This window comes from Sphaerodactylus townsendi, linkage group LG01 (genome assembly GCF_021028975.2).
Source record: "Sphaerodactylus townsendi isolate TG3544 linkage group LG01, MPM_Stown_v2.3, whole genome shotgun sequence".
In the NCBI taxonomy this organism is placed as follows: Eukaryota; Metazoa; Chordata; class Lepidosauria; order Squamata; family Sphaerodactylidae; genus Sphaerodactylus; species Sphaerodactylus townsendi.
The window spans coordinates 73,688,555-73,700,901 of NC_059425.1; the positions used below are offsets into that span (position 1 = coordinate 73,688,555).

General features: G+C 43.8%; 1 protein-coding gene across 3 annotated transcripts in view; it reads right to left on the bottom strand.

Moving 5' to 3' along the window:
• The window catches only part of TMEM63B (transmembrane protein 63B), an 84,814-nt gene that overhangs the window by 14,045 nt on the left and 58,422 nt on the right, over window positions 1-12,347 (bottom strand). For all 3 annotated transcript variants that reach the window (XM_048483402.1, XM_048483393.1, XM_048483386.1), the window contains 11 exons: window positions 11,770-11,807; window positions 10,853-10,995; window positions 8,757-8,808; window positions 8,460-8,568; window positions 7,145-7,215; window positions 6,712-6,792; window positions 5,754-5,877; window positions 4,982-5,115; window positions 3,272-3,409; window positions 2,773-2,926; window positions 477-583 (listed from right to left, as the gene is read on the bottom strand). In XM_048483402.1, the coding sequence (XP_048339359.1) occupies window positions 477-583; window positions 2,773-2,926; window positions 3,272-3,409; window positions 4,982-5,115; window positions 5,754-5,877; window positions 6,712-6,792; window positions 7,145-7,215; window positions 8,460-8,568; window positions 8,757-8,808; window positions 10,853-10,995; window positions 11,770-11,807 (1,151 nt within the window). The remainder of the gene's footprint in view (window positions 1-476; window positions 584-2,772; window positions 2,927-3,271; window positions 3,410-4,981; window positions 5,116-5,753; window positions 5,878-6,711; window positions 6,793-7,144; window positions 7,216-8,459; window positions 8,569-8,756; window positions 8,809-10,852; window positions 10,996-11,769; window positions 11,808-12,347) is intronic.

The following is a 12,347-nucleotide window of genomic DNA, read 5'->3' on the forward strand; positions in this document are numbered from 1 at the left end:
CAGCCAGCTCGGCTGTGCCGCTGGAATCCTCTCCAGTTCCTGCTAGCAGGTGCACACTGAGGTATATGGTAACAGAACATGGGATTCAGGGTTGGCCAGCCTGCTTAACTTTATCAGTTTTACATATCTAGGCCACCTATAATGGAATTTCACAAGAAAGTCTACAATATAACCATGAAATAAACATACTGTTAAAACCAAGTCTAACAACAACAACAACAACAACAACACCCTCCTTATCATTCATGTTTAAAAGTCAGAAAGGAACATTCTGTTTGCAAAAGAAAAAACTGGAAAATATTTTGTTAATTTTTTCAATATAGATTTCTGGAATGTAGGCTACTGAGGGGTTATCTCAAATCTGCTAGGAGAAGCAATCAGAAGTCTGTAAAACCTGTTTGAAATGAACAACAACGAGGTGCCTGGCCATCTGAGGCAGGCCATCGCTGGGGCACACAGCGCTACCCAATCCTCACCTGGTCCAGTGGGCTTCAAAGAATGCTGAATAATACACAATTGTTGGAAGCAGAGCAGAGAAGCACCACAGCAGCAGGGTAGGGAAGAACTGTGTGATGATGGGATTCTGGCGGGAGAAAAGAATTTTAAAAAAATCACTTGTTTCAAGAACTGCTGGATAACTTTGGGCAAATGTGTAGAAACCAAAATATGAAGTATACCATGGCACAGTTTTCCCATACAAAGTTCAACCCCCACAGTCACGGTTTTGCAGAATGAAATATATATACCCAAACTTTATACTAAAGCATGGTGTTCATAAAGTTCATTAATGATTTCTGTTAACTGAGAGAAAGCCAAGATTTCTGGCCATTTGACCTGCAGGCACAACCTTAATAGGAGCTACCAGTACAATGTTTTTAAACTACGACCCTTCTTAAAAAAATCTTCTGGATGCCCTAATCATGCACAACGCATCTATTCCACAGGCGAGCACTCAAAGATTCTTACACACAGTTGTATATATACTGCTTGTTGTTCCCTGGAAGGACTCATGACTTGGAGTTCTAACTCCAACAGTGGCAGTACAACAGTGACTCCCCCTCCCCATCAAAAATAAGGAAACTTTGTTAGAATGAAATTGAAGTTCTTTTTGAGCTTCCTTCTTTCCAAATCACATCAGATTGACAGGACAGTGATGGAAGAGAGATCCAGTGTGGATCAGTGAGGGTCTTTTGACAGCGAAGGCAGTCAATGCAGCCAGATCTTGGCAGGAAGAGTGGGGAGATGGTGGTGATTCACAATCCGACACTATCCTGGGACTATGCTCTCTCCAGATATTTCATCCCCTCAGAGAGGCATAACGTGAGAACCATTTTGCTAACAGGGAGTCTGGATTTGCAGCCTGGGGCGTATTTACTTCTGCAGCCAGTGGCGTATTTACCTAGGGAACATGGGATACTTTATGTCTCTGGGTGCCCGCCCCGGTGGAGGGTGCAAAAATTTCAGCTTCGTTTGTGTGTTTTTGGTAATTTTTTAGTGTTTTTCAGTTTTTGGCCAACAGGGGGTGCAATTTTTAGTCAAGCAACACCAAAATTTCAGGGATTTTTCAGGAGACCCTCCTGATGATACCACCCAAGGTAGGGGAGGTTTTGTTCAGGGGGTCCAAGGTTATGGACTCCCAAAAGGGGTGCCCCCATCCCCCAGTGTTTCCAATGGGAGCTAAGAGGAGATGGGAGCTACACCTTTGAGGGCCCATAACTTTGGACCCTCTGAACCAAACTTCACCAAAGCTGGGTAGAATCATCAAGAAAGTCTTCTAAAGATGTCCTGAAATTTTGGTGCTGCTAGTTTAACAATTGCACCCCTGACAGCAGGCACCCCCCAAATTTTCTCAGATTCTCCTTTTAAATCCACCCACTTTGGCATGGAGAATGTGAGGCCCCCAGTTTAAACTTGAAAGTGATGCTGTTTCAGGGTAGGGGAGAATCCACCCCCAAAAGCATCACTTTCAATGTTCTTTTAACTGGGGACCCCAGATTCTCCCTTTAAGGTGGATTTAAAAGGAGAATCTGTGCTCCCTAGTTTAAACACCATTGAAAATGTTGCTGTTTGGGGGTGGATTCCACTGGAGGTGCTTTGTGAGAGATGATGCTGACATTTGTTTGTAAATGTTTTGCTGGGTGTGATTTGTGAGAGATTTCCATGCTTAATACCCACTTGCACTGGCTTGGAGCTGTTTCTCAGGCTAACAACCTACCTCATAGGGTTGGTGTGAGGACAACATTAGGAAAGAGAGTTGGTGGGGAGAGAGACATGTATGTTTTGCTGGGGGTGGGAGGTGTTTTGTGAGCTGGTCCAAGAATTATTGTTTGGCCGTGGTGGGGAAGGGTGGCCACCCATACGGAGGGCGGGGGTGTGTGCCAAACTCAGGTTTCATGCTCGGGTCCAGTTTGCCTAGATACGCCTCTGTCTGCAGCCCATACTCACACCATCACTTTTTGTTGGTAATAAAATACCCAAATCCTAATGAAAAATTCTAGGGAACTTGAAAAGTTGATCACCATTGTGCGACACTTGCATTGGTCCCAATTAAAATGTATCAGTATTGCCTACAACATTACTACTGTCTTTCCATTCCACCCTCTGTGTGAGAGACCTCAAATCCATGGGATAGTGGGAGCACTCAGTCAGTCTAATGAGCCAAGACCTACTGGATATGGAAGAGAAGAGCAATTTTCATGGAGCTGTTTGCATTCCATGCCTTTGGGCAAAAGGGAGAAAGCTCAATAGAAATCCCTCAGTTCAGTTTCTTACATTCAGGTACTCCACAGGTTTTGTGACATTGAACTTGTCCATAGTGGTGATGATGATGGCAGGAGTGGTGAGGAAGAAGAGCAGGATGAAGAGCACCACATTGATGATGAGGCAGCGGAACCACCAGATGAAGCCACGAATGGATAGATGCTCCCTGAAGGGAAGACAAGGTGAAAAGCCAAATTGAAGCGTGGGAGAGTCTGAACCGGTGTTTATCTACATCAATCATTTCTACCTTGATCTTTCCATCAAAAATGCTTGAGGCAGCTTGGCAAATTCTGGGCAATCCAGTCCTCATGGGCCTGAACTTCCTTTAAAGCCATGCTGTTACTTCTTCCATTTAAATGCAACATCATCAGCAAGCCCATGGCCTGACCAAGGCAGATTAGGGAAGGTCGGCCTTCTCAGCATCTGTATACCAGATGGTATTCCATTCAAGGCTGGATGCCCTTATGGAGCTTTCTGTTTCTAGGCCAATGATGGGCAGTGTTTCATTTACCAATAAATGTTCTGAGGGTCAGGCGCATATGAGACAGTCCAGTTTGAGACATGGAGGGACTCGCTGCAGGAGGACGCCCTTGGTTCCCCACGGCACTTGCAACCTTGGCATTTGCACACGTTGAAGTCTTTAAGGATTCTGTGAGGAAGCAGAAAGAAGAGAGGGATGAGGGTTGCCTGAGAGTAGCTCTGGAGCCTTCACAATAAAAAGTCCCACTCATGTCTCTTCCTCAAAATAAAACAAATGCTCTTTTTCCCAAAGGTGGGACAATAAACGTTCATACATTTATGACCGGTCTGGAAATGGCAAATAGAAAGATATTTCTCTCACACACATGACAGAGGGATCCTCATTGCCAGAAAGATCACGGGTTCAGATTACATAGCCTGAAGTACTTTTTTGCGCAATGCATAATTAACATATGAAGTTAGTGCCCTGCCACAAGAAGTGGTAGTTCAAATGATTTGTTAAAAATGTAAAGGATTACCATATATACTCGTGTATAAGTCGACCCGCATATAAGTCGAGGCACCTAACTGTACCACAAAAAACTAGGAAAACTTATTGACTCGCGTATAAGTCGAGGGTGGGAAATGCAGCAGCTACTGGTAAATTTCAAAAATAAAAGTAGATACCAATAAAATTATATTAATTGAGGCATCAGTAGGTTAAATGTTTTTGAATATTTATTTCAAAGAAAAACAGTAAACTAGCTCTGTAAGTGGAAAAGGGGGTCAACAAGAACAATATGGTATCAACAATAACTTTAAAAGCCCAAAAACCATAGCTTTTTTGTAAGGAAGGGTTTTAAACAATGGATCTTACAATAAAAACTGGAATGAACATGCCTGTTCACTGTGACTCAAAACTACCCGGCTTTTTAAAAGAATAGTTCATTATTTTTAGTGTCCATATTTTTAAAATTGCACATGGCAGGTGTCATTTTAGAAGGAACATTCACACAACCTGTCAGGGGATGAATGTTTATGTTAGCAGTACCAAAATTTCAGAGTATCTTTATGAGACCCTCCTGATGATACCACCCAGGTCTGGTGAAGTTTGGTTCAGGGGGTCCAAAGTTATGGACCCTCAAAAGGGTAGCCCCATCTACTATTAGCTCCCATTGGAAACAATGGGGGATGGGAGAACCCACTTTGGGGATCCATAACTTTGGACTTCCTGAACCAAACATCACCAAACTTGGCTGGTATCAGCAAGAAATTATCCTGATGATACCACCCAGGTTTAACTTTACAAACTCAGCAGGTATCACCTGATGATACCCTGAAATTTTGGTGCCACTAGCCTAAAAACTGCGCCACCTGGTGGCCGACAAATTAAAAACCCTAAAATATTTTTAAAATACACCTGACTCATGTATAAGTTGAAGGGGGCTTTTTCAGCACAAAAAATGTGCTGAAAAACTCGACTTATACATGAGTATATACCGTAATGCAATTTGATGGAGGAATGGGTTATTCGTGGTTGTCACCCTTCCAAAGGCAACAGCCCCTCTGATTTCTCAAGGACAACCATCACCTCTACTACCATTTCTTGGATAAGGGTTTCTAGATGCACCAGCTGGCCACTGTCAGGATACTAGGTTAGTTAAACCCTGGTTTGATCCAGCATGGCAAGTTGAATGATTTTATGTTCTCCTCCCCTTTCCACTCAAACCATGCTTCTCCTCCCTGACCTCCTTGTACTTACATGGCTGTAATGGCCTCATTGTGGAAGGTGACAAAAGCCATGCCCAATGGCTTTTCGTTCACCTTCTCTTTTTCCCGTTTGTAGTCCTCCTTAAGCTTTTCCTCCAGTTTGGTGTAGTACTCAATAGCTTCCACCTAAACATGCACAGGAACAGGACAGAAAGAGTCACACGACCCCATAATCACTCCACACTACTCTGACCTAGTCCTGTTATTTTTTAGTCCAATGGATGGCAGTGTCACACTTCCTAAGCATCTTCCTCTTGCTCAGTGAGAGGAAGTGATCCCGCCTGCAATTTCATATTCTATAAAGGCTCAGTATGCCATAGTCTGTCATTAGAACTGGGTTCAAGTCCTCACACAGTCAGGATGTTTATTTATATAGTTTAGGTTAAGTCAGTCTTAATCAAATCCACCTCAAAGGATCGCTAAAAAACTGCAGTTAACCTTTTAGATACTGTGACAGATAAACAAATAACCGTCTTTACTATTAAGGCCCATTAGTAGAAAGGGTGCAATCAATATGCATCAAGGCCAAATTTCCCCTAGAGGGTTCTTTGAAATTCTAGAAAAGAGAAGAGGTGTCAGCAACACAAACAGAAAACTGAGCTAAGTGACCTGGGACTCAGGACTGTTCTTCACATACATGAGTTAAAAGTACAGTGGGAACAGCAGCAACATCGCTGGTAATGGGCCTGCACCTTCCCAGAATCCCACACTCATGCTTCCTAGCAGCATCTTTCTGGCCTTTGTAACTCCTCCCCACTCAGCACCTCTTCACAGCCTTTGATGGCACAGCAGCAGAGATGACCACAGGGCTTAGGGTTGATCATAGATGGGGTGTTCTCCTTGGCCTGCAAGTTGGTAAAGTAGATCTTCCCTCGCTCTGCCTTTTTCCTGAAAGAGAAAATGCACAGAAGAAGACAAAACTTAGAGAAACTAACCCTGATAAGTGTCAGGAATGGCAAGCTATGAAGGGCCTGGAAGGACGGAAATAAGCACCCAGTCAGGTTGTCTGCATGCCTGTATGTGGCACACTCAGGAAAACAATCCTGAAGGTTTCCTGAGAGTCAATATAAGATGCTCTCTTAGGGACCTTCCCCTGATACCTTGTTACCACAACGAACCATCCCTTTCATCACAGATGATCACCTCGCCTGAAAATGCATGGTCTGAAAGGGAAGTCTGAATATGGGACAGGGTTCTGGGGGCACTGAACAGGATTTAGGAGATGCACCTTCCAGCCCCTGCTCTGCTACAGTATCTCTGTGATATCTGAGCCAGGAGTTAAACTTGCCATGACATAGAGATACTGACAACAATTTCTCATTTTACTGTCATGAAAAGGATGTGACCTGCAATAGCAACCACAGCTCATTCATGCCCAGCATATGAAGAGCTTTTGAGTCAGAGGTTCATCCTTACAGAGTTCTACCACTGCCTTTAATGAGGACCAAGAGTCCTTGCTGTCCTGGCCTGGCTTCCTTGTATGGGCCTCAGCCAGCGGCCCTGAAACTAATCCATTAGCTCTCCCACATTGTCCATGTTACCATCACATCCTCAACCTCATCTGCTGCTAGTCCCAGGAACAGGAAACCAGTTATTCAAGACAAAAGAGTACTGGAACTAGACGTGATTTTGGGGTTGCACATGAAACCTAGCCCACAGTTTTTGGTTGCTCTGGCTTCGTACAGTTAGCAGCTTCCACTCCACACAGCCCTTGGACTCTACCTCTCGGCATCAAGGAACATCAGCCTGGCCACATCATAGCAAGGGCGAGCCTCCAGCACCGTGCAATTGGCATAGGCCTCCCTGTAATACAAAACAAACAACCACCACCAGCAGAGGCTCATGAGAAACCTGCAGGATGAGCAAACCCCCAGAAAAGTAATTGCATAGATTGAGGAACATGGGCGAAGGTGTGCTCTAAGCCACTTTAGTCTTTGGAAAGAAGTTGACATGTTAAAGTTTTGAAGGAGGTTGGGGAGGGGGAGAAGGAGAGGGCAACTGAAGAGAAGGAAGGGTACTCCTGCATAGTGGCCACCTCCTTCTGACCCTCCTTTGGAGTGCACTGGGTCACAGAGTTACCTGTGGGGAAAGAATTGGCTGGGTATTGGAGGACAAGACTGCACACAAAGGAATTTAATTAGCCAGTACGACTCACTCAAAATGTTTTTTGATCTTCTCAGGCTCAGCATACTTTGAGATGCCATTTATGAAGAGAGTTCGCTTCACCTGGAACAGACAAGAGGTCAAGAATAAGTGAGAGAGGCTTCAGGAGCCATCCTTTGGCTTATATGCAACCGCAGCAGGCCATAGAGACAATATTTGTCTTCACTCTGGGGTGGGAAGTGTGTGTGTGAAAGGCAGGATCCTAAGAATTTTAAAACTTTCCTGACATACAGTCTCACAAAATCGTGAAGTAATAATAATAAAAAGATCAAAAATCTCACCATTGCTCACACCATTCAACAAATGCTACACAAAGGCAAAAAGGGGCAGAACAAAAAGGTCTGTATGACTGGATCAGGAAACTTACAGTGTAGTCCTGAGCACAGATATACAAGAATGTCATTATACTTCAAACAGCACTATATTGACATTGCTCTTAGTCGACTGTATGGCAATACCCAACTAAGGAACTCCTTGATGTGTCAGTTCCCATCCTGGTTAGAGATTCACTAGCATTAGCAATAAGATTGGGGATGGGGGGGGGGGGGGGCATGGGACATGTGAAATAGCAGTCAGAAAGACTGAGTCCAATAAATAAGAGAACCTTCAACATTGCTGCATATCTTCTAGTAACCTCAAGACTTGACTACTGAGCAACGTGTTCTGTGTGAGGCTGTTCTTGAAGACACCCAGAAACTTCAGCTATTCAAGTATGCAGCTACATGCTTATTTTCTGGTGCTAACTACAGAGATCTTACAACACACTTTCTCAGAATAACGCCAGCTACATGAGGACAGATTTTGCTTCAGGTGAGAGAAGTGGCTGTTAATTCAAAACAGAGATGTTTGGGTGATGGCACACGTCCTGCAGAATTTCCTCTCCAGTGAAATTCACTAGGCCTGCATAATGATTCTTGAGAAATTTTGAAAACACATTTTTGTCCATCAAAGTATACTGAAAACTGGGATTGTCTCTTGTCTTACTGTATGATGTACCACTGCTAACACACTGCTCTCTAGGGTTTTTACTTTTTTATTTGTCTTATTTGGGTTTTGCGAACAATTTGGGTTTTGAGAACAATTTTAACTGTACAATGGTCTAGAAATTTAAATAGAAACAAAGGCCAGTGGAGAGGACAAGGAGAAACACATGGGGTACTTCATTTTTGAATGGATGTCATGGGTCTGAGAAAGCTCTGTCCTGCTGTAATCCCACCATAAACAGAAAGTGGGCCCAGCAACTGGTGCGGAGGTCTAATGAAAGTGAGGTGGCAGACAAGCCTAACAAGATGCTGGTCTGGACTCACCAAGTCATCCTCCTTGTAGCGCATCTTGGAAGTATGGCGGCGCATGCTGTACACAGTCAGCAACAGGTACAGGAAGGCAAAGGAGGTGTGCAGCCATAAGAGGTCATCCCTGCACAAGAAAAAGGAGAGAGATCATGCCCCGGCCACTGCCCGAGTACCTTTTGCACTAGGGGCTCACGACAAACCACATGCCCAATGACAAGCCAAATCCCTCCGAATGAGAAATCTTTCTTCTAACACCACCATGTGGTCCCCTTTTACAAACGAGCCCTTAATGGCAATCAGTATCAGACTTACCCTGAATTCAAGTTAGCAATAGTTGTTCTCCCAAAGCTGTAGGGGTTGTTCTCTGGTAAGAAACAGATAAAGAAACATACATTAAATACAATCAAAAATGGGAACGTTGTAACAGTAGATATGATTTGATCTGGACATTTTAAAATTCTTTTTTGGAATGAGACTCAAAGTGATCAGTAATACATAGCGCATCATTAAAAAACTAGATGGATTTACAATAATGGAATAATGTATATTTTTCTCCAGGTGCTTCTTTCCCGGACTATTCATTTACTTTTGCGTGCATTCTTCCAGTGGTTCAAATTGCAGCCCTGACCATCCAGGGTCAAGTTAAAATGACTAATGCCTTAAAAACTGTATTCCCATTGTTAGCAGAAGATACATTAAACAAATCTTGGAGGCAAAACATCTGCTAGTTGGCTACACAACTTAGGAAGGAGCAAACCAACAAAGCCAGAATGGAATTCAGAGCCAACATGCTACAAGATAACTCCACTAGAACTCAAAACTTAGACCACTTTGGTGTTTCATCAGTGACTTACATCCTCTCCTATATAAGAGTATTTCTCTTTCACAGGCCTTAGGGTGGCAGACCTTTCCTCACAGACAGTCCCCCAACTTAAAACAGCTTCTTACCTTCCAACAGAATGATAAATCCAGGAACAAACCCTGCAACAGACCCAGATGCCAACTCCCCACTGTCTTTGCTCAAGAGGCAGTGGGGAATCTGTGTGTGCCCCACTTGCCTCCCCCTCTTTCTTTCCTATCTTTGATAGCTGCCACCACCCAAGCTCTGCCTCTCCTTTTTTTTTACCTGCAGCTTAAGGCACATACAAGGACTACGTGCACACATGTGTGTGAGTTGCTTCACCCTTCCCCTTCCTTTGGCTAGTTATCTGCAGCCCAGTCAGGATTTTCTGGTTTATGTGTAGAATGAGAAGTTAGAAAGTCTGGGTGGGCTCTTTTACCACAGTCTGAGATCTTTAAAAGATCTTTATTTACCAAAATACAATCTCAATTTACTAGAGCACAAGGGAGCTGGAAACCTATATAAAAACACTACAGGGTGTTACAGAACTAAGAAATAAACACACGAGGCTAACTAGGTTGTACAGCCAGTGGTGTTTTGTTACCTTTGCATTCCCTTCCCTTGAATGGACACAAGCGTCCTGGAACTTTGAAAAATACAGGCTAGTCAAGACAAACTTCACTCCATTGCTCCCTGTTCCCCCATCTTTGGCTTGTGTGCCTCTGACAGGGTGTCCAGACCTATCCTGTCCCAACTTGGAGGGTTTTACTTTGACATATCTTGAAATGGGATTTTGAGTCCCCACAATTGATTCACACTGTTTCTCCCATTAAATCAAGATGCAGTCCCACAACCTTTATGGCCAAACTCAAGACATCCAGATAGCCTCTATCTTGCCCCTCCCTGGCAGGTGGGCAAAAGGTCATCTTCATCCTGCCTATTTGGCTTCAAAAAGAAAAAGCATCTCTTCTCAGCCTGAAAGCTGAGGAGTTTATGGCTTCATTCCAATGAAAATAATGTTTTCTCTGAGATTAGGGCCTCCTGAAGTGTTAACCAAAGTTTCCTGCATTCCTTTATTATGACCCTGCTTATTGGCTGGGGAGAAACTGTTGAAGGACCCTTGAGGGATGAACAATGTAACAAGAAGGCTTTACGACCGGATTCAACTGGTTCTGGTGGGTTTTCCGGGCTGTGTGGCCGTGGTCTGGACACAGTGTGTAACAGACTTCCCTCTGTGATACACCTCTGAAGATGCCAGCCACAGGTGCAGGTGAAACGTTAAGATCCACCAGACCACGGCCACACAGCCCGGAAAACCCACCAGAACCAAATTTAACAAGAGCTACACTAATTATTTCTCTCCTTTCTCACTCCTTCCCTTTACTCCTATAATCCCAAATTGCTTTCCTATGTAATGACAATCTATTTAGGGATTTGAAAGGTTGCTCTTGTATCCAGGCAACCCAAATTCTCATTAGCCCCCTTCAGCTAGAACTAGAATGATTACTGAAACTGAATGAACTTGACTGATCCTAGTAGAGTTTGGAAAACAATAACTACCACTCACCCAGCAGATCCCCTGAGAAGTTCACTGGCAGCACAATGCCCACAGAGAGGACACCAACAGCAACTAGCAGTCCTATGATGTGCCGCTGAAAGGAGAGGTAATGGACTGCATCACCCCCACACTTATCCCGGATCTCATCGTCTCTGGAAAGGAACAAGCAGGTAGCTGAAGCACTGGCTAGCCAAAAGCATCATCTGACAAGTTGCAACCACAATGCCAGAAAAACCACTTGAAAGGATTGTCATGGGAACAGATTTTTGCGAATGTTTGAAGACAGACTCTTCAGTCTCTTCTCTCCAGAAGGGGTGGTAGAGGATCAATCCTACTGATTGCTCCTCAGGAAACTTGGCAAATACTTCTTGATGGGAACTGTGAAGACCTGATTGTTGTAACATTAGAGACAGCGGACCAAGTGATGGAAGACCCATTACTGGATATTTCCATTAACAGTAAAAAGCAGATAGCGCTGGATTGCAGGGGCATTGAGTTACTCCTTCCCCCCGTGCCATTTCCTGAATAACATTCACCTAACCAGAAACTGCTATTTGCTGCAGTGGAGGGAAAAGACAGGAAAAAGAACTTTGAGGAATCAACTTCACAGGTGTCAGGGAGAGCAAAAAGTGAGGGAGAGATGTGATTCTTGGGCAAGCAAATCACTGGCTCTAACTCACTATTTTCTACCCTTCTTCATTTAAGGGATGGTGGAAGACCCTTCCTTCTTTTCCTTAAGCACCAGGGCCTTGATATTGGTTGGGAATACGAAAGGATAAGTAAATAGAAACAAATCATAATAGCATTAGCCATACAGCCCTAAAGTGTCAGGGCTCCTTTCACCCTGATATCTTCTGGCAGCAGGTAGCACCTAAGTGCTAGAATGGAGAACTAGCTGAATAAAAAATAGACATGAGGTCACTTACTTTATCCGGAAGATGGCTGTTAACCAGGAGCAGAAGCCCTATGCAGAGACAAAAAGAGTCCAGATGAAACTGATTTGTGTCATTGCTGGTCTTTTTCGATTACCCTACTTAGCCTGCTCTCCTCTTCTAGGAGTCCTCCCCTAACGACCAGCTTTCCCTAACAATTTTAAATGACATTTATTATTACTTGCATTTTTATCCAGCCCTTCCTCTTAAAGGCTTAACATCTTACTCCAGTGTTACCCTCACACTTATGAGGTAGGTTATGCTGACAGACAGTGACAGGCTTAAGGTCACTTAACACAGTGAGTTTTGTGGCCAAAAGGGAATTCAAACCTGGGTGTCTCCAGTCCTAATTAGACTCCCATATCAGTACAATACACTGGGTTGGATCCAGTCACCCTTTTCACTCAATCTCACCAATTCCCCTCCATACCACAGCCCCCATCCCACATAGCTTGTGTATATTCAAGTTTCATGATTCTCAGCATAGACTTTTTAGACAGTCCAATGCTTTGTTTACCAGCAAAAAAGGTGACGGTGTCCAACCCCACTGGTTCGAAACTAAGTGTCAGACA